Source organism: Herpailurus yagouaroundi, unplaced genomic scaffold (assembly GCF_014898765.1).
Source record: "Herpailurus yagouaroundi ecotype Mexico unplaced genomic scaffold, PumYag 28, whole genome shotgun sequence".
NCBI classification, from domain to species: Eukaryota; Metazoa; Chordata; class Mammalia; order Carnivora; family Felidae; genus Herpailurus; species Herpailurus yagouaroundi.
In genome coordinates this window covers 63,726,606-63,752,505 of record NW_024412376.1, presented here as the reverse complement: position 1 = coordinate 63,752,505, position 25,900 = coordinate 63,726,606, and the positions used below count along the sequence as shown (strand labels likewise).

The following is a 25,900-nucleotide window of genomic DNA, read 5'->3' as shown; positions in this document are numbered from 1 at the left end:
CCCCCCCCCCCCCCGCCCCCAGGTAGGGTTAACCTTGCTCTTTTGTGTGTGATGGTAGCATTACAGAAACTACAATTATAGCTTGCAGTCAGGAGGACCATATATGAGAAAAGTGGTTTTTTTTTTTTAACCTGTGGTAAAATATACATAGCATAAAATTTGCCATTTTAACTATTTTTAAATGTATAATTTGGCCTCATTAAGTATGCTTACATTGCTGTGCAGTTATTACCACCATCCATCTCCAGATCTCCAGAAATTTTTCTTTTTCCCAAACTGAAACTCCATACCTATATTAAACAACTCTTTATTCCCTCCCTCACCATCAAGTATGATGGTAGTTTTTTTTTTTTTTTGGAAGTTCTTTATTAGATGAAGTTCCTTTCTACTCCTATTCCTAGTTTGAAGAGAGAATTTTTTTTTTTTTTTAAATCCAAAATGGTTGTTGAGTTCTGTTGAATGCATTTTCGGCATCGTAGAAATGATCATAATTTGTTTTTTTGTTTGTCAATACAGTGAATTACATTGATTTTCAGTGTTGAATCCATCTTGTATTTCTGGATGAATTCCACTCAAGTGGAATTGTGACATAGCACCCTTTTTATATATGTTCATGAGAGAGATTTGTCTGTAGTTTTTTTTTTTTAATGAAGTTTTTTGTCTGGTTTTGGTATTAGGGAAATGCTGGTATTATGGAATGAATTGGAACGTGGTCTCTCATCATTTATGTGTTGGAAGAAATTGTGTAAAATTAGTATTAATTCCTTAAATGTATTGCACTGAAACCATCTGGGTCTAGAATTTTAATTATTTGGAAGACTTAAGTACAATTTAATTTTTCAATAAATACAGACTATTCGAGTTTTTTGTTTTTTTCTTGAGTGAGTTTTGGTAGTTTGTATCTTTTAAGGAATTGGTCCATTTCGCTTTGTTGGATTGATGGAGTTAGTCATTCATAGTTTTCTCTTGTTATCATTTTACTGTCTACCAAATGAGTAGTGATGTCCTGTCTTTTATATCTCATATTGGTAATTTGTGTCTTTTTTCTGCCCCATGGTTTGTCTGACTGAAGGTCTATCAATTTTACTGATCTTTTCAAATTGTCAGTGTTGTGTTTCATTGTTTTTCTGGTTTTGATTTCACTTATTTCTACTCTCATCTTTATTTCCTTCCTTTTGTTAGCATGAGGCTTAATTTGCTCTTCTTTTTTTCTTAAGATGGGAATTGTGGTTAATAATTTTAGGTTTTCTTTTCTCATGTAAGCTTTCAGTTGCTTTAAATGCATCCCACGTATTTGATATGTTGTATTTTATTTCCATTTAGTTCATAATATTTTTAAATTTCCCTTGAGACATCTTTAACTTATCACAGTCTACCTTCAAGTGATAATATATCATATGTATAGTATAATAAGAACCTTAAAACAGTTTACTTCATCACTCCCCTTCTGGCCTTTGTGCTGTTGTCATACATTTTACTTTCACATATTTTGTAAACCCCACAGTATATTGTCATCATTTTGCTCTAAATGGTATTTTCTTTTGAAGAGATTTAAACGAAAAAAAATCTTTATATTTATTCAATGTAGTTATCATTTCATCTTCTTTTGTCTTTTGTATAGATTCAGATTTCCATCTGGTATCATTTTCCTTCTTCCTAAAAGGCTTATTTAACATTTCCTGTGATGCAGGTGTGTTGGTCATGAATTATTCCAGTTTTCTTATGTCTGAAAAAAGGGGTTTTTTTTGTTTGTTTTACAAAGATATTTTCACGTTTTCACTGGATAAATAATTTGGGTTGATAGTATCCTCCCTCCCCCCAAATTCTTTACTGTTTTTCCTCCACTCTTCTTTCTTGCAATATTTTTGAAAAGAAATTTGCTGTCTCCATTTTCTTTGTTTTCCATATGTAATATATATTTTATTCTCTGGTTGCTTTTAATATTTTCTCTTTAGCTTTTAATATTTTCTCTTTAAATGCTAAAGAGAATTTAATTATGATGTGCCTTTGTAGCTTTCTTCATGTTTCATGTGCTGGTTCATTGATGGTCTTGTATGTATGGGTTTATAGTTTTAATCAAATTTGAAAAAAAAAAATTGGCCATTATTTCTTTAAATATTTAGTTTGTTTCTTGCCTGACTACCTCACTGGGGACTCAAAATATACATGTACATTTGTCTGCTTGAGATTGTCCCAAAGCTCAGTAATGCTAAGTCCATTTTTTTCTTTTCTTTTTCTCTTTGCTTTATTTTAGTTACTTTCTGTTGTTTTGCTTACCATTCTACTAACTTATTTGACCCCCCTGGAATTTCTAATCTGCTATAAGCGCTATCCATTGCATTTTTAAAATTATAGACATTAAATTAGCTTTCGTCTCTAGAAATTTGATTTTTATCCTTTTTATATTTTCTTCTTCTCTACTTAGTGTTTTTAGTGTTTCCTTTCTTTGAACATATGGAATACATTTAGAACAACTATTTTAATGTCTATATTCTATCAACTATAATTTCTCAATCAGCTTCAACTTATTGATCTTCTTCTTATGAGCTGTATTTTCTTTGCATGCTTGTACTTTTTGATTAGATTCCAGAAATTTTGAATTTTACTTTGTTGGCAGCTGGATTATTTTTATATTTATAAAAATACTCCTAAAGTTTGTTCTGGGTGTGGTTAAATTACTTGGAAATAGTTTGATTATTGAGGTGGGGGTTCTTGCCTTTAAATTTCCTTATGTGAGACCAGGGCAGTATTGTGTCTAGAGATAATTTTTCCCCACTACTGAGGTAGGATCATTTATCAATACTCTACCTAAAGCCCTGTGAATCACAACATCCCTGTTGAGGGCAGGCACTATTCCCTCTAATTCATTTGGGTCTCTGACCTCTTTCCACCACCATTCCTCCTCCAGCCTTATTTTGTTTTTCTCACATATACACAGATAACAGTACATATAAAGGAGACCCTCATCAGATTTCAGGTGTTCTCCCCCGCTGGACTTCTTTTGTCTGTAATCCTCTGCTCTGTGATACCTAGCCTCTTTGGCTTTCCCATACTTCTAGCTTTATCTTTTCATTTCTGGAGACAGCAGGTTCTGCCTGTGTTTTCCCTTCATTGCTGTAATCTGTGACCTTTTCCAGGCAACTGGTTGTGTGTAATCAGATAGTTGGTTTCCTTTCTCTCAAGGTGCATTGTCCTTTGTTGCCTGATGGCCAGTGTTCTGAGAGTTGATGCTTCATATATTTTGCCACTTTCTTTAGTTTTTTCTTTTTCAGACAGAAACGTAAATCTTATCCCTTTTACTCATTGGCCAGAAACAAAAGTGTCTTTTTGGCATTTTTTAAGTGTCCCTTATTTATAAAAATTTATATCCAAGCAACAGGGTGGGATGTATTCCAATGTCCCATGTTAAAATTGCTGTCAGAATTTCATGTACTTTTCAGAGAAATGCTTTGTAGTTTTTTATGTAGGTGTTTTTTTTTTTTTTTTTTTTTAAGTGTATTAAGAATGAACCTTCTGGTTTTGACCCAATAGAAAGACCAGTGCTGTAAGATGGAATGGGGTATGATGCTGAAGTGGGAAAAATATGGTAGATTGATTAAACTTAATCTGAAAATTAGCAGATATCTGAGAATTCCACTATAAGCCAGAGATAAATTAAAAAAAAAATAAATTTAAAGGCCTGAGATAAAAGGTTTTTTTTTTTTTTTTTCTGCTGTCTAGAGCTATAGATGAGTACTAGGAGATAGGAGGGGAATATGTGAGAGAGTTCTAGAGAAGTCCAAGCTGCTTATAATTTAATCATCTGTCTGTCTTTGTTGGGGAGCCCCAAGATCACTCTTTGGCTTGATTTACTAGAAGGACTAACTGGAGTCAAAAGCCATTATACTCATGCTTATGATTTATTACAGTGAAAGAATACAGATCAATATCAGCAAAGGGAAAAAAAGGCCCACAGGGTGAATTCAGAGAAATTAGGCACCAGCTTCTAGGTGTTCTCTCACAATGGAATCACATGGGAACATACTTAGTTCTACCTGAAACAATGTGACAATATATGTAAAGTGTTATTGACCAAGGAGAATCATATGGGTTTTGGTGTCTAGGGTTTTACTGGAGGTCAGCCATGTACTGTATATATAGCAACTCCACATCTGACCTTAGCTACTTAAATTCCAGCTTTTTTCAGGCCAAAAATTTAAGATGTTCTTAAATCACATTGTCAGGGTGAACTTATCTGGTCAAATAGGTACAGCATAGCCTAAGGCCTCACATACAAAAACATTCTTATCAGGGACGGTATTTAAAAGGCCCAGAGATTATCTCCCAGAAGGCTGTCATTGGCTGGAGTTTCTTTAGAATGGGTGGAGTTTGAGCAACCCAGGCCTTCTGAATTGAACCTTTTTGAACACTTATAACTTCTTCCATGCTTTATTTGTTTTTTTTTTTTTTTTAATTTTTTTTTCAACGTTTATTTATTTTTGGGACATAGAGAGACAGAGCATGAACGGGGGAGGGTCAGAGAGAGAGGGAGACACAGAATCGGAAACAGGCTCCAGGCTCTGAGCCATCAGCCCAGAGCCTGACGCGGGGCTCGAACTCACGGACCGCGAGATCGTGACCTGGCTGAAGTCGGACGCTTAACCGACTGCGCCACCCAGGCGCCCCAATTCCATGCTTTATTTGGATTTCATTAGTTTTTTTCCTAATGGCTTTTGTCTATTTCAGGATTCCATCCAGGTTATCATGTCTCCTGGGCTTCCCTGGGCTGTAGCAGTGTTTATTCTTAGCTTGTTTTTGATGGCCTTGACAGTTTTGAGTATATTGTCAGGTCTTTTGAAAAATGTCCCTCAATTTGAGTTTGACTGATGTTTTTACTATGGTTAGGCTAGGATATGGGTTTTGGGGAGGAACACCACTGAGGTGAAATGCCATTCTCATCCCAGCTTAACAAGGATAAACTATTAACTTTGAACCTTTAATTATCTGATTTAAATATCCCTCAGCCCCTCATGAGTACTTAGCTAGATTTTAGGTGGATGTGCTGCTAACATGCAGAATTTGTTCTCAGTGGCTTTTCTTATCCATGTTTAATTATTATACTTCTTTGCTTTTTCAGTAGTGTCAAGATGTCTAATGTACACAACTTCAGATTTTCCTAGAGACAGCAAAGAAAGGAGGCCAGGAAGGAGAATAGTAACTGGTCAAGTCACAGATTAGGGAAGCTAAAATGGATCTCTTTTATCAGATTAGAATCTAGAGGAAAACTCTGGTCCATCAGTATGATTCTGCCATTATTATGTACATCTCTTCCTTCCTTCCCCAAAATGGACTAAAAGCCAGTATTAGAGGCTCCAAATGATACAGCCTTATTCATTCTCTTACTTGTTTTTCATGTTCTTGCTTAAATAACCAGGTCTTCTAGAAAGCTATATTTGACTATCTAGGACCTTCCAGGCCTGTTACGTGTATTGTAGCATCCTATATATTTTGTTTGTTTGTTTTGTTTGTTTAGTCTTTAAATAATTATTAATGTATTTGTTTAATGTCTGCCTCTTCATCCAGACAGTGAGCTCAACTATGTAGAGACCATGTCAATCTTGTTTATTCTTCATACCTCATTCTATGTACCTACCTATATTCCTAGAGCCTGGGCAGACACTCCAAACATAACAAGCTTGTAAATGGAATGAATATATCAGAGTGAATGAGTGAATAAATAAATAAGTGAATGTATATTTGATATTAAAACCTCTTCCTATAGGAGCGTGACTCTCTTGTTGATACCTGTAACACATGAACCCCCATACTTGTCAGAAGTTATAAAAAAAAAAATAGACAAATTTTACCCTAGGATAATTTTTGCTCAACGGTCTACCACATAGGTTTCCTTCTTATTAGTTCCTGAGACTTGTTTTACCTGTCTCACAGAACTCATCATATGCCTAAGATACATGTTTCATTTCTCTGGAAAACTTATTCCCCAGAACTGTCTTAATTTTTTTTTTTTTTTTTTACATTTATTTATTTTTGAGAGACAGAGCACAAGCAGGGGAGGGGCAGAGAGAGAAGGAGACACAGAATCTGAAGCAGGCTTCAGGCTCCGAGCTGACAGCACAGAGCACAGATGCGGGGCTCGAACTCGCAAACCGTGAGATCATGACCTGAGCCTAAGTCGGACGCTCAACCGACTGAGCCACCTAGGCACCCCTCCCCAGAATTCTCTTATGGTATCTTTCAGGCCTGGTTCCCAAGTTGGTTCTATCCCACTAACATTCATATCGTCAGTTGTTACATGTAGCACATTCAGCATCCATTAGAAGCTTTGATTATAAGGTAACATCCTTTGTTCTTTTGCTAAATATTGACCATTAAGACTGTGCTGTGAGAATTATTTTCTAATGTCCCTTTTACTCTTTGTCAGGGCTTTCTTCTCATACCTGTTGCCTCAAACCAGAATATCAATAGTAATTTTCTTTCCCCAATATCTTGGCACTCTGGCTAGCATTGGTTATTCTTCACCATGTGGGAACTTCCTTTTCTAGTCTGTATCTTAGGACACAGAGTTGAAGGTGCTCAGGAAAGTTGCTTATGTAAGTTTGCTCAGCTTTCTGACAGAAAGGGGCCTCCTCTCTTTGCTTCTATTTCAGAGATTTGGAGCATCTCTTTCGCCAGTCTTGGTAGGGGAGAGTTTTTTTTTTCTTTCCATATATGCAAAAATTTTTATTGTCAACCAACCATCAAAGAAGATCATAGGAAATGGTTTGAATTTTAATCCAACTATTTGGACATATCTGGGCTAGAAAATGTCATGCAAGGCATATGTATAGCCTTTGTACACTTTTATGTGTTAGCAACATTAGGTCTGACCACACATGCTGGTTTATTAACTCTCTCCTTTTTTCCCCATTTTACATCCTACCAGCCCATCCCCCTATTTCTCTCTCTTAAGCTACTTTATTTTTATTTTATTTGTTTTTTATTAAAGGAAATTTTTTTTTAATGTTTATTTATTTTAAGAGAGAGAGAGACAGAGACAGAGCGTGAGCAGGGGAGGGGGAGAGAGAGAGGGAGACACAGAATTCAAAGCAGGCTCCAGGCTCTGAGTTGTTAGCACAGAACCCGATACAGGGCTTGAACCCACGAACCATGAGATCATGACCTGTGACGAAGTCAGACGCTCAATCGACTGAGCCATCCGGGCGCCCCAAGCTACTTTATGTTTAAAATGAAACAAGAGAAATATGTGTCTGCCTATTAATTTATTCCTTTACTAGACATTGAGCATGTATAATATACAAGACACCATGTTAAGAAGGTCCTGGTGATACATGCGTATATAACAAAGAGTCCTTCTGTTTGACTTTTCACTTGTATCACAAATTCCCAAAGAAGAACAATTAGAACAAAACTTACTTAAAAATTTTTACTATTTAAAACATTTTTTTCTGGACCTTTTATATTTCTTTTATGGTTGATTTTTAAATTTTTTTTTTTTTTTTTTTTTACTTTTTTTTTTTTTTAATGTTTATTTATTTTTGAGAGAGACAGAGACAGAATGCGAGTGGGTTGGGACAGAGAGAAGAGGGAGACACAGAATCTGAAACAGGCTCCAGGCTCTGGGCTGTCAGCACAGAGCCCGACGCGGGGCTCGAACTCACAAGCTGCGAGATCATGACCTGAGCTGAAGTCGGACGCTCAACCGACTGAGCCACCCAGGCACCCCTATGGTTGATTTTTAAAGTTCACTTGGGAAACTTGTGAACATATGCTTCCTTAGCACCTGGGCTTACGGGCCAGTCTGTAAAAGTCCCTTTCTCTTTCTTCGGTTCTTATACTTTTCTTTCCTTTATCCATTTTCCTTTACCATTTTCCAGTTCTGCTGTGCCAGAGTAAGAATGACAGGGATTTTTCTAAGCAATTTCCTTATATAGTCAAAGCATTTTTTTCTGTTTGCAGTTAAATTAATTAAGGAATTTGGTAAATTAGAAAAAATATAAAATATTTTAATGAGAAACAAAGAATTTTCTAGGTGAAACTTTATATCATTTTCATGTGTTTTTATTTCTTTTTTCAATTATTGGTGCTGCTGTGTTTGTTTGTTTTTTTTTTTTTTTGGTTTCTTTGTTTCTCATTAAATTTTCTTATTTTAAATTTTTTTTACCAAATTTCTTAATTAATAAGTTTTCCATTTTTAATGAGATTTTTCCTGGACTTGCTTATCTGGCAAAAGTAGGTATGTTTTAAAAGCTCATTTTGTGTCACTACTACCCAAAGCTATCTACACATTCAATGCAATCCCATTCAAAATTGCACCACCATTCTTCTCGAAACTAGAACAAGCAATCCTAAAATTCATATGGAACCACAAAAGGCCCCGAATAGCCAAAGTAATTTTGAAGAAGAAGACCAAAGCAGGAGGCATCACAATCCCAGACTTTAGCCTCTACTACAAAGCTGTCATCATCAAGACAGCATGGTATTGGCACAAAAACAGACACATAGACCAATGGAAGAGAATAGAAACCCCAGAACTAGACCCACAAACGTATGGCCAACTCATCTTTGACAAAGCAGGAAAGAACATCCAATGGAAAAAAGACAGTCTCTTTAACAAATGGTGCTGGGAAAACTGGACAGCAACATGCAGAAGGTTGAAACTAGACCACTTTCTCACACCATTCACAAAAATAAACTCAAAATGGATCAAGGACCTGAATGTGAGACAGGAAACCATCAAAACCTTAGAGGAGAAAGCAGGAAAAGACCTCTCTGACCTCAACCGTAGCAATCTCTTACTCGACACATCCCCAAAGGCAAGGGAATTAAAAGCAAAAGTGAATTACTGGGACCTTATGAAGATAAAAAGCTTCTGCACAGCAAAGGAAACAACCAACAAAACTAAAAGGCAACCAACGGAATGGGAAAAGATATTTGCAAATGACATATCGGACAAAGGGCTAGTATCCAAAATCTATAAAGAGCTCACCAAACTCCACACCCGAAAAACAAATAACCCAGTGAAGAAATGGGCAGAAAACATGAATAGACACTTCTCTAAAGAAGACATCTGGATGGCCAACAGGCACATGAAAAGATGTTCAGCGTCGCTCCTTATCAGGGAAATACAAATCAAAACCACACTCAGGTATCACCTCACGCCAGTCAGAGTGGCCAAAATGAACAAATCAGGAGACTCTAGATGCTGGAGAGGATGTGGAGAAACGGGAACCCTCTTGCACTGTTGGTGGGAATGCAAATTGGTGCAGCCGCTCTGGAAAGCAGTGTGGAGGTTCCTCAGAAAATTAAAAATAGACCTACCCTATGACCCAGCAAAAGCACTGCTAGGAATTTATCCAAGGGACACAGGAGTACTGATGCATAGGGGCACTTGTACCCCAATGTTCATAGCAGCACTCTCAACAATAGCCAAATTATGGAAAGAGCCTAAATGTCCATCAACTGATGAATGGATAAAGAAATTGTGGTTTATATACACAATGGAATACTACGTGGCAATGAGAAAGAATGAAATATGGCCTTTTGTAGCAACGTGGATGGAACTGGAGAGTGTGATGCTAAGTGAAATAAGCCATACAGAGAAAGACAGATACCATATGGTTTCACTCTTATGTGGATCCTAAGAAACTTAACAGAAACCCATGGGGGAGGGGAAGAAAAAAAAAAAAAGAGGTTAGAGTGGGAGAGAGCCAAAGCATAAGAGACTGTTTAAAACTGAGAACAAACTGAGGGTTGATGGGGGGTGGGAGGGAGGGGAGAGTGGGTGATGGGTATTGAGGAGGGCACCTTTTGGGATGAGCACTGGGTGTTGTATGGAAACCAATTTGACAATAAATTTCTTATATTAAAAAATAAATAAAAGCTCATTTTGGAAATGTTTATCTATTTTTTTTTAATTTTTAAAAAATATTTGTTTTTGAGAGAGAGACAGAGAGTGAGAGAGAGAGAGAATGAGCGAGCACCAGCAGGGGTGGAGGAGAGAGAGAGGGAGGCACAGAATCTGAAACAGGCTCCAGGCTCTGAGCTTTCAGCATAGAGACTGACACGGGGCTTGAACCCACAAACTGTGAGATCATGACCTGAACTGAAGTTGGAGTCTTAACTGACTGAGCCACCCAGGTGCCCCAAGAAATGATTAACTGTTTTTAAGTTGAATTAAGTTAGAAAGTTTTGCGGTCTGAGGCTTATGTAAATATAATATGTTATTATATTTATTAAGGTTCATACATAACCAGTTCTCTGAAGACAGCTCAGAGTAAACTTATTAAAGTGTGATTGTAAGGTAGTGATATTTTAGAAATTGAACTCAAATTTTAATGAAGCCATTCAGATGATTATGAAATTTATACAGTTTGAAATCTGGTTAAAACATTTGACTGTAAGTTGGTCATATTTTTCATGATATCTGTAAATTTGCAGGATATTTTTGATTTTTTTTACTTGAATTGTTTATTTCTTCTTTATCTTAATTTTTTTTCCTTTTTAATTAGGAGTTATAGGAGCATCTGACTCCCATAGCCTTTGTATGTTTCAGTAAGATCCTTAATGTGATTTACTGAAGAACAACAAAATCACCTAGATTAGTGGCAGTTTGCAATTAGTGGCAAAGTTTTGGCGTGCAGTTTCTTATATTCTTTCTCACCTACTTTTTAAAGTTCCCTGTACTCTTACTTGTGAAATTGTTAGATGTTTTCAACTAAGGTTGCTTATGCAACATGAAAGTGACAGGAAGAGGGGGAAAAAAACGGGAGTGGAAGAGAGAAAAAGAGAAGGAAAAAATATTTAGAATACTTGGCCCTCTTAGCACCCTGTACAGAATACTTCTCTGTATTTACTTGACTCACAGTTCATCTACTTTTCTTTACTTTTCAGAGTCCTCATTTAGTTGTCTTTTTTGTTGTTGTATTTTACCTGAAGTTTTTATTTTAATGGATTTGGGGGAGAGAGAAAGAGAGAGAGACAGACAGACTGTAGATAGTTTATGGCACTATTGTACAACTGAAACTTTGACTTGTTTTTTAAAAAAAATTCAGAGTGTGTTTTTAAAGCATAGGGGAAAATATTTTTTCTCTTTTACTATATAAAGCTAATGGCTTTCCCTTTTTTTTCACTTACACTTAAGAATTCATTTTGAATATTTACTGCTTCCTAATTTTGCTTTGCCTCCATTAAAGAAGCATCTGGAATTGTATGGATAGTTCTTTTGAATCTTGGAGATTGGGTTTTCTTAACTTCTTTCCTTCTGCATTATTAGTTACTTTTAGTAATTTGGTATGTGTATGATTTCTAAACAAAATAAATGTATTTTACATATTTGAATTGTTCAAAAGCTACTGTTTTACCCCACAGAGAATTTTGAAAAGGTGCCAACCCACTTGCTACTCCTGGCTTCTTGTCCCTCTATTGGGACATGTTAGCAGGAAAGAACAAATGAAAAGTACTCTTTGTCACAATATTTTCTGTAAAAATAACACTTTCAAAAGAACATTTTGTACCTGGCAGTGTAAAACTTGGTATGTAACAAACACAAGCACCTTGCCTCACAGATGTGTAAAGACACTGTCCCTCTGGGGTTATTGAATTCCTCTTTCATAGTATTTTTGCCAATATCTGCAGTTCAGTTCATTAGTTTTTACTTTGTGCTCTTGGAAATTGTCCGTAAGTTGTTTTTTGTTTGTTTGTTTGTTTTTGTGTTTGGTTTTTCTTACATGCAATCATCAGGTCTTTTGGCTTCTGTTGGTATGCAGGTTGAGGGGTGTTTTGGTTTTGGTTTTGGTTTGCATATTGTTGGGTGGATGTTTGTCCAGAAAGTATTGTAAGATAGTTTGTGGAGGGCATCACCCTTGGGAAATTTATCTCACTGCCCTGTCTGTACTTGTTTGACAGCTGTTCCTTTACTTCTAACTTTATTATTATAAAAATAAGTTAAAAAGTTATAAAGCCATATATGAGCAGCTGTTCACTGTTTTCATTAGGACCGAGTAAGAAAGAAAGGACCCAGCTATTATCAGGAGTGACTTAGGTTAGATTGTAGGAATAATTTTCTGGCAGTTATGATATAGTGTAACTTATTAAAAAGAGAGTTATAGAATTTTTTTATTTTTTTAAAGAGCGTAAAATAGTATTTGTTGAAAGATGAGAGGACTTGAAAGATGAAATACTGTCTGAAGGTGGGATAGTGAACCAGCTAGTTTTTGAATTCCTGCTCTAGTTTTAGGATTTTATGATTTCATGCTGGTATTTATTCTTTTTTGACAGACTGACTTTTCCCATGACTTTCTGTGCTTTAAGATTCTTCTGTGCAATAGTAACTCTTTAAGCTGATTTGTATTCATTTTTTAATTGGTATCTTAGCTATAGAAAGACTCATCATTTAGGTGCTAAATTGAAATGCAAAACTTGTTTACCTTTAGTTTAAGAAATGTAATTATCAGACACAAAGGAAAAGAATAGAAAAGTTATGGTAATTAAATATTACTCATGAAACTACAAATGTAATTGCCTAATTGGTTTTTATCTTTTGTCACTAGTCCTGCAAAATATAACTGTTCATTGTAATCATCTTTTAAACATTTAAATAAACTAATACCTAGTATTTATTAAATAGTTACAGTGTGCCAGGCAAAGTGCAATTAATATAAATATACTGTTTAATTCTCACAATAAAACTGAGAGCATAGGTTTTATTATCCCCTGTATTCTAGATGAGAAAGTTTAGAGAGATCAAGTTAAGTTGCCCAAAGTCATACAGTAACTGGAAGATTATAACATCAAAAAATGTATGAAGTTTAAAAAAAAAGTAGAATATAAAATTGTGAATACATTATGATCTCAGTGAAGACACACACACACACACACACACACACACACACACACTTGAAAACCTTGAAGGTACCATTAACATTGGTTACTTTTAGGTGTTGGTAAAACATAATTTTTACATTGTTATTTTTATTTTTTTATTATTTCCCCCCCAAGTTCATTTCCCACGCAGTAATTGAAGTGATTTTAACTTTTAAAATTAATTAATTAATTAATTTTTTAAAGTTATTTATTTTGAGAGAGAATGCACTTGTGCACACGTGCGAGTGGGGGAATGGCAGAGAGAGCAATCCCAAACAGTCAGTGTGGAACCCTGCATGAAGCTCAAACTCACAAACCCTGAGATTGTAACCTGAGCCAGTGCTTAACTGACTGGGCCATCCAGGCACCCCTGGAGTAATTTTGTTTTTAATCTCTTACTTACATGGTTTAACCCTGAGAGCCGGGATTTTGTAAACCAGCACCTGGTATAGGACTGAGTATGGAGTAGGCACTTAGTCATTTTTTGAATGGATGACAGTGATATGGAAAGGTATCCAGCTTCATTGTTCCCAGCTCACCTTGTATCTAGTTGGTAAGGGAAAGTAGGAAACTGCTTTAGACTTAGCTGTAGCTAATTTTCTGTGTGATTGACCATAATAGTGCTTTTTAAAATCCATTTATTTTGCTTTTCTTTTTCACCCATCTGCTATTATTTTCACATTCTAACACCTTGACATAAATCTTACGTATATGCACAATTTCCAAATGTCTGTCCTCACCATCTCATATATTTGAGAACTATAAAACTATTTTGTATTTTTTTCAGTAGTTTTTGTATTACTTGCTGTGAAGGCAGCTATTTTATGTCTTTTTATTTTTTAAGTTATTTATTTATTTTGAGAGACAGAGAGAGAGCGAGCGAGCACAAGCAGAGGACGAGCAGAGAAAGGGAGAGAATCCCAAGCAGTCTCCGTTCTGTCAGTACAGAGTTCAATGTGGAGCTCAATCTCGCAAATACATCATGACCTGAACCAAAATCAGGAGTCAGATGCTTAACTGACTGAGCCACCAAGGCGCCCCTCAGCTCTTTTATATCTTTAGACAAAGACTGTGTCTTTTAAGATACTTACTTCCCTTTCTAGAGTACAATATTTTGAGGACATTTTCTGACTCATCTTTGTGTTCTTACAGTTCCTAAAACAAGTTCAGCACATAGAGGACGTTTCTTAGTTTATTGAATTTATTTCACTTATAAATTCCAACCACAGTATAATAATTGGAAACTAATTCCTTAATTTCCAAACATGTTCCTTTTTCCCTTTCAGTAGAACTTTCAGTTACTCATTTGCTCAAGTTTCAATCATGGATGTTACCCTTGATTCCATTTTCTTTTTTACCACCCCTCTCCAAATCTAATTATTTTTCAAGATGCTTTGATTTGCCTTAATATAGTTATTATGGTTTAATAAAGCTTTAATCTTTTTCCCCCTCTCTATAGCCCCACTGCTACTACCTTAGTGCAGATAATCACCATCTTTTATCTGAATTACTGTACAAGCCCCTCCTCTACCCTCCCCCCTCCAAGTGCACACATGCACTTGTAACCGCAGTTGTCCTCCAGAAATCTGATCATGTCATTTTCCTGATTAAGTTGTTCTCCATATCTCTCAGGATAAAGTTTAAACTTCTTGATGCCTTGTAAGTCTTCAAGGTCTGATAGCTTCCTATGTTGCTGACCTTTGTTTCTACTCCTTTCCTGAATCTCTAAATTCTGGCCATACTGAATTACTTTTAGTTCCTGCGATGTATGATGCTTTTTTTTGTCTCTCTCCTCCCATGGCATCTACTGCTATTTTCAGCTGGTTCAGCTGCCTAGCTCCAGTGTGTTCATCAGATCCCACCTCATATAGCACTTCTAAAAGTTTTTTTTTTTTTCGGGGGGGGGGGCATTCATTTAAAGTCTGTGACTATAGCATGTAACATGCTGTATAGTAATTGCCTAATTATGGAAATATGCCCCTTGAAAAGTATTCCATCAGGTCAAAGACTCTGTATGGACAGGAACTATTTTGTCCCCAGCAACGAGCATATTGTGACATAGGCATTTGGTCAGTATTTGTTAGATTAATTGATATTTCTGTAGATGACCTTGCCTCATGTTTTCCTGAGAGGCTACAGACCTTCTGATGTAACTCCCTGAACTTCTTGTTTTCCCACCAGTCTTAACTTTTTATCTTTATCCTTTTACCCTCTTTTCCTACCACTGCTTGGCAAGATAAATGCTTAACTAAAATACAAAGTAGGAAATATAAATGCAGTAGGGGTAGAGGCATAATATCTTTCAGAAAGTTTACTGGTGAAAAAGAAGGTGATAGAACATTAGGTAGAAACAATATCCAAGTTATTTTGAAGGATAGGAAGAAACGAAATATTTGTAGGCTGAAGAAAGAATATAGTGAAGAATACAATCAAGGCAGGATTAGAGAAAGGACAACTGATGATGCCAGAGCTCTATCTCAGGAGGGAGGTAAGGGACAGGATTCTTTGACTTTTCTTCTGCTTCTTACAGCCTCAGGGCCGTGGACCAACTCCTCAGTATGGTCGGCTAGGTCTGTGCAGTGGCATCACTGTTTTGGCCTCTTCCATGCCAAAGAACCCTCAGTTTTCCAGTAAAAGCACCTTAATTTCTCTTGAGGAACAAGCCCTCTCCAACTCCTGGTCCAGCTGGCAATGTTTGCTAGTATCCTTGGTCCTTAACTAAAGAGATCATCTTTTACCACATGGATTTCTTTGTGTTTATGTTGGTTATTTCCATGCATGGTTCATGAAAGTACTTAATATCTGATATTAAGTTTTTAAAAAACTCTTTTCAAGAATCTTTAAAAGACTGATTAAAAACTAAACACGCAAATGTACTGAAAACCAAATTTTATCATGCTGAAGGTTATCAGGTTGCATTGCCAGGTTATTTAGTTTAATACAAATTTGAGAAAAATGTCCTCCCTAGGCATTTACAGGCATTTTTTTTAATGTCGTTGGTTAGGAAAGATAAAGTTCTGCATTAACCTTTAAGAAAATTTTTAATCTGTATATTTGTACTTACTTAAATTAGCTTAAGTTATTCTGTTATAATGCTACATTTTTCTAAGTATAAACTCAAACATGCTCTAAGATAAGTAAACATCTGCTCCTCATGGAACATGTTCACAGTGAGCTCTTCTCATTGTATAGTTATAATAAATGCATAGTAACAACTTGAATGGGCATCACATAGGATCATAATAATAATACACTGTCATTTTAATTTTTACTAGATTAAGGAGTTGCTTCTCTGACTTTTACATTTCTGGTAGTTATTATAAATATAGCTTTTGTGCATCATATATAACGTATACATACTGTCTATGTATGCATGCATGTGCATGCATATGTGTATTTGTGTTGTATGTTATGTATATTCCACTGCTAAAGGGCATAAAAACTAAAACTACTGATCTAAATAAACCACTCAATTTAGTAAACTTGTTGCTAAATCTACTGACCACTGCTTCTTTAATACTTTCTACTTTCTGACCTATTTAGTTTTTGATAGTTGTTGACTACCTTCCTTAAAACTCTCTTCCCATGTTTATTTCTACCCCTCAGGGTGTGATAACTCTGCTGCACTTTTTCCTAGGCAGGCCTGGTTTTAACAATAACAGTCACTTTCTGTTGTAAACAGTCACTTTGACCCCTGATGATAGCTGGATGTTTTTAGGTCTGTAAGCTTATGTGCATTGATCTCAAGTTTAATTTTAATTTTATTAATTGGTGAAATCAGAAAAAAAAATACAAAATAAAACCAAAGGTTGATAATGCTTCAGAGAAACTTATACATGTATCCCTTATGCCACTAAAATGGATAAAGTGGTTGAGATAGCAAACTGATGTTATGCATCAAGAGACCTAAAAATGTTCATGCCTTTTAATCCAGTAATCTTACTTTGTAAGATAAATCCCAAGAAAGAAATTTAGAAAAGAATAATTAAATCTGACCTCAGGATTGTGGTGGATAATATAGCATTCTCCTAGTTCTGTGGGCAAAAATCATTAACAAAAACAAAGTCCCCTTTCTCCCAGATCCATGCAAGTTCATTAAGAAAAAGTAACCTTTTCTGATATTAACAAACAAAACCTTTTCTTTTTTGGATTCATTTTCTGACTTTTTCTTGTTTCTTTTCCTCTTGCCTCATAAATGTAGGTGATGCCGAGCAATCTGCCTTTCACGCACATCTCCTCATGATTGGCAATTTTAATTGATCTCATGGTTTCTATTGTTTTTATGTACATCTCTCTGAAATCTAAAATTCCAGTCCTAACCTCTTTCCAGAGCACCATTTGAGATGCTTTCATTCCATCTGCTCCCTTTTTGGCTCTTGAATGGCCTGTCCTGTGTCTCAACTCTTTATAATATCTAGAAATAAAAATCTATCATATATTTTCCCTCCTAAAAATTATTTTTCATTTGTATTCTGTTAACTCATCTTGAAATCTTTAGCATTAAATTATCCCTCTTTTTTACTCTACCTTCAACATCGTCAGCGTGGAACTTCAGTATCACTCTGGTGTGTCTTTATCTTCTGCATGTGGCTATCCTAGTTTAAAATTGTTTTTTTTGTTAAGAATGTTTAGGATAGGTCCTTAATTGATCTCCCTGCATTCTCTCTTTTCTCTACATGAATCTTGTCAGAGAAGTCTTCCTGAAGCACAGTTTAGACCATAGCACTTTTCAGGTTAAAATCTTCGAAGACTTCTTGTTATGAGGAAAGAGGTTCTTGAACTCCATCATCTAGTCTTCAGTGTCCCCCACTATATAGTTTCAACTAACTTTCCATTTTTTATTTTTCTCTTATTCCTTCTTATTGTCATCTGAGCTTTTCATAATTTTTGGCTTCTACCTGACCATATCCCTGTTTTCATATTTCCAGATTTCATCTGTGCTTTAGACGTTGGCTTTCAGATGTGCCTTCCAGCTGGAAGTAATCTTTTTTTTCCTGGGAACTCCCAAAAGCTTTTTCTCTTTGTTACTGTGCTTAGCATCCCTTCCATTGTACCATGATTATTTATGTACACATTACTAGTAGTTTTTAAGTTCTTTAAAGTTTGTATTCATGTCTTCTTCTTCTATTTCCTGTGTATATTATCTGATATATGGTTCTTAATGGGTATTTATTAAGTAAATAATATGTAAAGAATTGTCTTATTTTGGGAAGGGTGTTTCTTTGTTGAGAAAAAGGAACAAAACTTTGAAGATACTTCATTCATGAATCAAAGACAGAAAAAAACCTTATGTTCCTAAAGGACCTTCAGAAATATTTTTGGAAGTAATAAATAAAGCAAATAAATTTGCTAAAAAGATATATAGATGAGACCTTGGGTCACTAATTCAAACCATTTTCAGTCAGATGAAACCTAATTTTTTTTTTTTTTTTAATAGGAGGTTCCAGAAGCTAGCAGAGTTTTTGGTTTTGTTTGTTTGTTTGTTTGTTGTTGCTTTTTTTTTTTTTTAAGTTTATTCAGAGAGAAACAGAGAGAGTGTAAGCAGGGGAGGGGCAAAGAGAGAGGGGGACAAAGGGCCCAAAGCGGGCTCTGTGTTGACAGCAGAGAGCCTGATGCAGGGCTTGAACTCACAAACCTGAGTGACCTGATCATGACCTGAGCTGAAACTAAGAATCAGACGCTTAATAGACTGAGCCACCCAGGTGCCCCAAACCTAATTTTTATTTTTATTTTTATTTATTTATTTAAAAAAAATTTTTTTTTTCAACGTTTATTTATTTTTGGGACAGAGAGAGACAGAGCATGAACAGGGGAGGGGCATAGAGAGAGGGAGACACAGAATCGGAAACAGGCTCCAGGCTCTGAGCCATCAGCCCAGAGCCCGACGCGGGGCTCGAACTCCCGGACCACGAGATCGTGACCTGGCTGAAGTCGGACGCTTAACCGACTGCGCCACCCAGGCGCCCCCCAAACCTAATTTTTAAAGTCATTTAAATAGAAGATAGATTTAACAGTATGTTCAGTCATTTAAATAATTATGTATACAAGCAGAAACATTTTTTCTTTAGTACTTTTATAATATGCAGCTCATTTTATGTACTCTGATTTACTTCTTGATAGAATTTTTAAAGGATCTTCTTTCTAGATTCTTAAATGATTATATTCCTCTTCTTGCACTTTTTATTGCTTTATTTATTTATTTGGTCCTTTGTCTTCACAGAACTTACATTTAGAAAATGCTCTGTTTTGCAGGTATCCTGGTCAGATATAGGAGGACTGGAAAATATCAAACTAAAATTGAAACAGGCTGTGGAATGGCCTTTGAAACATCCAGAGTCTTTCATTCGAATGGGTATTCAACCACCTAAAGGAGTTCTTCTGTATGGGCCACCTGGATGCTCTAAAACAATGATTGCAAAGGCTTTAGCCAATGAGAGTGGCCTGAATTTCCTAGCTATAAAGGTAAGGTGTTAAATTTTTAGATTGCTACTTTCTTTTCCAGCCCCACTAACACCAATCCTCTGATTCTTGTCCTTAGAAAAATATGAAAAGACATCTTAAGGAGTTGATTTTTTTGTTTTGTTTTGTTTTTGAAGTTGATGGTAATATAATACAGGGAGATGAGCTCTAACTAAATTAGTGCATGTAATCAGCAAAACATGGTGGACAATAGAAGACAACTTTAGTTTTGTTATTATCAGTATCTATTATATCTATGTGTAATAGAAACCAGTCTTGTTTAAGTTCTACATTTTTTAATTGCGTTAATCTCTTTTGCTTAACCAGGACTTAATTATAAATATAGTATTTGTATATGTAGAATTTTCAAAGAATTCAGATACTTTAAATGGTAAAACTAAATTCCTTAAAAATGCTTTTCCAGTCTGGGAATAATTGTACAATGTTTATTTTCTGAAATACACACATACATTATCTGTTCATTGCTCTACCCTATTACTTGGGATAGATAATCTTACTTGACATGTAGTTTTACATTTACTTTAGGGCTGGATATAATTTTGTTATTAACTTTTATATAATATCATATATCCAGTTACGAAATATACATACATAAAACCTAAAATTCTTTAGTAGAATGGACTTTATCACAAAAGTATGTACTTCAGTCTGTTAAATATCAAATTCATTTCGTAAGAAGCACCTGATAAAAGGCTCCGTTTTGATAGTACCAGGGATTTTTTTTCATAACAAAATATGTTTCCTATCTTAGAACATTAAACTCCTTGGCAGTTTCAGAGCATAAAATTTATTTCAGAATAGAGAGTTTTTTACCTAAAATTTTTTTGGAAATGTTTAGATATATTTAGGTTCTTTGCTTTTTAAGAATCAGTGTGTGTACAATCAGTACTATTTGCATAGTTTTGATTGTCTTTTTGTGGAAGATATTGGATACTGAAGATACGGGGAGGGAACAATTTTCACTCTCATCAGTGATACTGAATCCAAACTACAGTTTTAAAGTTTGCAGGTTTAAATGTTGGAATAATGAGTGATTTTGAAATTTCAGAGACCTCTTGATTTCTCTTTGGTCCCGGTCCTCTTATCTCATGGTAATGAACATGGCCATTTTACTGGCATTTCCTACTTGTTTTACTGTCATCTGCATTTTTCTGTGCCTACCTTGTTGTGTATTTCACAACTGTATATTCGTAATCTTTGAATTTTTTATGTCTACTAGATATCTGAAACTTATTTGATGAGGCCTTCACTCACAGTTATTTACACTTGAATCTCAAAAAGGAACACATGTATTTTCCTACAAACTAATATCTCATGTGATCTAAGAGAACTTTTCCAGATGTTACCAGGACTGCTCTCTGGCCTATCGTAGAATTACTTCGAAATACATATATTACTGTTTTTAAGTATGAAAACTTTCATGACTTTAGACAGTTTTACTTTTACCTTTTTTTCATTGTGAGAAAATGATAAAAAGATTCTTTGAAAGGTTTGTCTTGGACACTGTTCATGTAAAATAACCATGAATATGTTAACTTATTTGAGTTTTTTTCATTAAACTCATGTTCATTTTTCTTTCAGGTCACACACACAAATGATAAGTGATGTTAAGAAATTTTCTTATTCAACTGAGTTCATACTTGCTTAGATATAATTATATATCCTACTTACTAATTTTTATTTAACTTTTTTTGTGTGTGTGAGAAAGTGTGTGCATGAGTGGGGGAGGGGCAGAGGGAGAGGGAGAGAGAAAATTTTAAGCAGGCTCTATGCCCAGCACAGAGATCATGACCTGAGCCAAAATCAAGAGTCAGACACTCAGCTGAGCCACCTAAGCGCCCCTACCATGGATTTTTATTCAATATACAATTTAGTATAATTTGGCAGTATTATTCAGTTTTTGAATCTGGGTGGAGAATATATTTAATGAACAATGAATGTTCATTTTACTATTTTTTAAGTTTTCCTACATGTTTATTAAAAGTTTCCAAAAGAAAAAGTTGGGCACATGAAAAAATTATTTGTTTTTCTTGGCATTTTCATTGGTCTTTTCATCTTGGTCTGATTATTGCTTGTGAGAAGAGTTTAAAGTACCTATATCATATAGCTTATGTATGCAGAAATGAAGTCAAAGAAGTTGGGAATTTATATTCTATTCTTTCTAGTTTTACTTTTCTATGAAGAAAGTTGGCTTTTGGTCACAACATATATATTTTTTTTCCAAGGGATCTAAGTGTCAAAATTAAATTTGAGCTTTTGGAATAACAAGTCTTACACATTTTGAAAGTGATCAGAAAAATGTAGATAGACAATGAAATTTTCTAGCCAATTGGAAAATACGGGTATCTTACATATATTGAAGGAGAAACTCCCTAACATTTTTTTTATAATTGTAATTACCTTTAATTCCCAAAATAAAGATTTTAAAGACTTTAAACATTTCTTTCTCTGAGTTTATGAAAGAACCCTTTAGCTTCCCCTGTGTATCTTTTCTAAACAGTGATTGAAGATGTAAACTCTACTCATAGTTGAGACTTCACCTTGGCTGGTGTGAACTCTTAATATCCTTTGGCATCTGTATGTGTTCTTGTGTAGACTGTAGCACTTGACATGTGCTTAAGTTTAGTTTGTCATCTGGGTCAATTATATCAAAATATTTTCCAGTTGAAATTTCCTCTCTGCTTCCCTTTTGGTTTTGTCTGGAGTGCTGTAATAGATTAATTGCCCTTGTGTAGTTGGGCTGCTTTAGTTTATGAAGAACTGTTACTGATCCTGGAAGAAGGGTGGTTAGGCCTCTGACAGGGATTTTCAGCAAGTCCTTTATTAGCTGTTATTGGTCAGTATAAGAATATAATGAGCTTAGTGTAGGCTTGACTTTTTTGGGGAAATTTTCTTCTGATACTTGTCTCAGGGAGGAATTGTACAAAATACATCTCATTTTCAGGACACTCTGTATTTTATTTAAAGCATGCACAATTCAAAGTACTTAACTATTTTTTATGTAGCTTGATCCCCTACTGTTCTATTATCAAAGGTACAAAATAATCAGTTTGGTAAGTTCCAAGTTTATCTTTCAGCTTTTACTTTTAAATTATGTGGGCTGGTTTAGAAATCATAGAGTTTCTCTTTTGCAGATACTGTGTGGAAGACTGCATAGATACACCTCTTTTATATACTGAATGCTTTAAGATTAGTTTCCAGGATTACAAATAAGTATAATAATGTTTAAGAAAGTGAAATGCCTTTTCCAAGGTCAGAGTTGTAGTGATGGTACTGAAATTTGATCAGAGGACTTTCTGACTGCAGAGTCTAAGCTCTGACCCATCATATTATACAACCTTCCATTTTACTTTTTTTTTTTTTTTTAATTTAGCGTCTAGTGCTTTTTTCATTAATTACATCATGTTACTGGCAGAGGTAGTTCAGGCAGTTTCTATAGGGTAGGTTCACAGAAGTGTAAAGATGTTTCTGGGACATAGTTCAAAAAAATTTGTTTCTGCAGGACAAAGAAAACTGAGAAAAATAACATGGCTTTAGAGTAGAAGTTAGTTAAATTAATAAGAAAGAGTAATCACTGCCAGAGAAACAGGAACCTGATGAATAAAATAGAAGTTGATAGAGCATGTGACTCTTAATTTTAGGATCGTGAGTTTGAGCCCCACATTAGGCATGGAGCATACTTAGAAAAAGAAAAAATAAAAGAAGTATATGGAAGGAGACTAGTGGTTGAATAATGTGGAGTTTGAAATTTACATATTACTATATAATTTGTGCTCTTGAAATTGTATTACAATGAAAAGAGCACTAAGCTAGGACTCAGTTTTGTTTGATTTCTAACCCTTGCACTTTTTAGTTCTGTAGCCTTAAATAAGTTCTCTTGGTCTCAGTTCTGTTTGTTTTATCTGTATACGCTCTTTGAGAGGATTAGGATATTAAGAAGTAAGTGAAGAAACTTTGGAGGGCATAACAACTCAATTCCTTATGTGTGGACTATAGATACTTATGACTTCTATATTAAAGGGTTCAATATAGAAAAGGGGGTAGGGAAGAGCTACTTCATAGTGGAGACCCCTGACAAATGCTACCTCAGCCAGGTGATTAGTCATGTTGATAGTGTGACAAGAATGGCACTTTATTTCTGTGGTCTTTCTCCCAAACACTCATAATCTGTGTCTGAGAAAAACAGGCAGAACCAAATTGAAAGATGTTCTATAAAATATCTGATCAGTACTCCTGAAACTGTCAAGGCCATTAAAAGTAAGGAAAGTCTGGGAAACTCACAGCAAAGAGGAGCCCGAGGAGACATGATAGCTAAGTATAATGTTATGGTGGTTTTCTGGATGAGATCCTAGAGCAGAAACAGGACATTAGATAAAAACTAAGGAAATCTGAATAAACTATGGACTTTAGTGAACTATTATTGATATATTATTATTAACTGGTTATAACAAATGTACTGTACTATTATATGATATTAATAATAAGGGAAACTAAGTGTGCAGTGGGGGATTATGGGGTGGTGTATGTAGGAACTCAGTACTATCTTAATTGTTCTGTAAATCCTAAACTTTACCAGAAAAGGTCTATTAATTAAATAAAGAGTTTTATGGTCAGAATCACAGACACATTACAGACATTTAATGAATATAACTGAAGTTAAAAAGACTGGCTTATAGTTCTGTGTACTGCATTATAGAGAAAGAGTGGAATATATGGAAGGAGAAAAATCATGGGGGAGGTTGTCAGGTCCTAGGGTAAGGGCTTTGGGGGAGACCTTCTTTCCTATTCGTCATCCCCCTGTTCATAGTGATAATGGAAAGTTCCTGGGAAAATAAAGCCCTGAGAGGAAATTGGCTGGGGAATCTGGGTTTGGGACTTCCCTGAGCTTGCCTATTTCACTGCATTTCTCAGTTGAAGCCTATAAAGGAGTATGTTGGTTCTGGCCCCAGACCCACACCCCAACATTATAAAGAATACTTTCTTTGAGTGTTTGGGTTATTTTTTCTTTCACCTTAGATATAGCTTCTAATTTAGAGTCTCACCAGGAGCCATGTCCAGATTCATGCCTTTTGGACTCTAACTCTTTATTCTCCTTCTGTAGGTTTATTTGGGCTCATCTAGATTCTGATACCTTTTGAGATTCTATTTAATTTCCTTTAGGTTTTTTTTTTTTTTAACTTTAATAATTCCCTCAGCTTTTGTCCAAGTAGTGTTCTTATATGCCCCATATGCTTAAATTGGCAGTTATTTGCATCATTATTAAATAAAGATATATACTTAATTTTATCACTGTTTGAATGGCTATTAGGGAGTGACTAATAGTAATCAAGTGTTAGGACAAACAGAATAATGTGCTATTGTCAGTATCGCAAAATTATGTAGAAGTTAGATTGGATTTACTTAAATATGGCATTATTTGTACACTAAGCTGACATGTTAAAGTTGAAGCATCATATGTTAAACTGAATCTTAATAAATTTTGGGCTTATATCAGTCAATAAAACCGCTATGTAAAAGAAGATGCCTCGATGCGAAAATATTGTATAACATTTGGCTAAAAGCAAAAAATTACAATAATATGAACTATAATAACAAAACTTTTAGCATTTTGAATCTAAGAAGACTTAGATTTAAAAAAAAGAAGAGTACTCTCAGACTTCTAAGAAGTTTACTTCATAATAGAAAATTTTATTATTGGGTTGGTTTAATTTTTTATTCATGGATTCCGGCTGAGAGAAATTAGTCATGTTTTCCTCCTTTTAATTCTCTTTTGAATGAAATTTAATTGAAGTTGAAATATTACAATTTTGTGTCTATAATATTTTAAAAATTATTTGTAAATGTTTTACACACATAGTTGTGTAATTCAGATTATTAAGTGGTATAATTCAGATGATTATAATTCTGTGTGGTCTGTGTTCTGTGTTTCTGTACATGTACAGATATAAACAAAGATGCAGTAGATGGGCTCTTTGCTGTCTGTCAACTCATAATTTAGTGAAAGAGACATTTGACTAAACATGTGATATAATGAAATGGGTAATATTTAGAATCTTGATGATTAATCATATGTGGGAAATGAGAAAGAAAGAGAGAAGTCAAAGGTGGTTAAAATTTTTACTTTAAGTGACTAACAGATGGAAGTATCCTAGCTTCAAAAAGTTAGCAATGAGGAAGAGAAGCAGATTAGAGGTGGGAGAGCAGATACCAGACTGGGATTTAGCCATGTGGACTTTGAAATGCCGCTAGAACAATATGGCACATATGTCCAAAAGGCCTTTGTAAATATGGGTTTGTAACTCAAGAGAAAGGTCATTTCCAGAGATGAAAGCATGCAAGGTGAGAGCCAGTGTTTGCAATTCTGTGTTTAGTAAAAGAGATGGAGAATGACTAGAGTGGTCAGCAGTCATATAAAGGGTTTTTGTGGGCATGTATATACATTCACACGTTATAGCCAGCTGAATTGTAGTCAGCATGGTGCCACTGTGTAAATTCTGAAATGTGTCATTTTTGTTTCCTGAATGAATAAATTGTGGGGAAGGTTTGTGTTATATTTTTT

At 35.0% G+C, this 25,900-nt stretch overlaps 1 protein-coding gene across 4 annotated transcripts in view; it reads left to right on the top strand.

Annotated features, from left to right (window-relative positions):
* Nucleotides 1-25,900, top strand: part of AFG2A (AAA ATPase AFG2A) — a 362,532-nt gene that overhangs the window by 58,036 nt on the left and 278,596 nt on the right. For all 4 annotated transcript variants that reach the window (XM_040474516.1, XM_040474509.1, XM_040474525.1 and 1 more), the window contains exon 11: nucleotides 19,114-19,323. In XM_040474516.1, coding sequence (XP_040330450.1) covers nucleotides 19,114-19,323 — 210 coding nt within the window. The remainder of the gene's footprint in view (nucleotides 1-19,113; nucleotides 19,324-25,900) is intronic.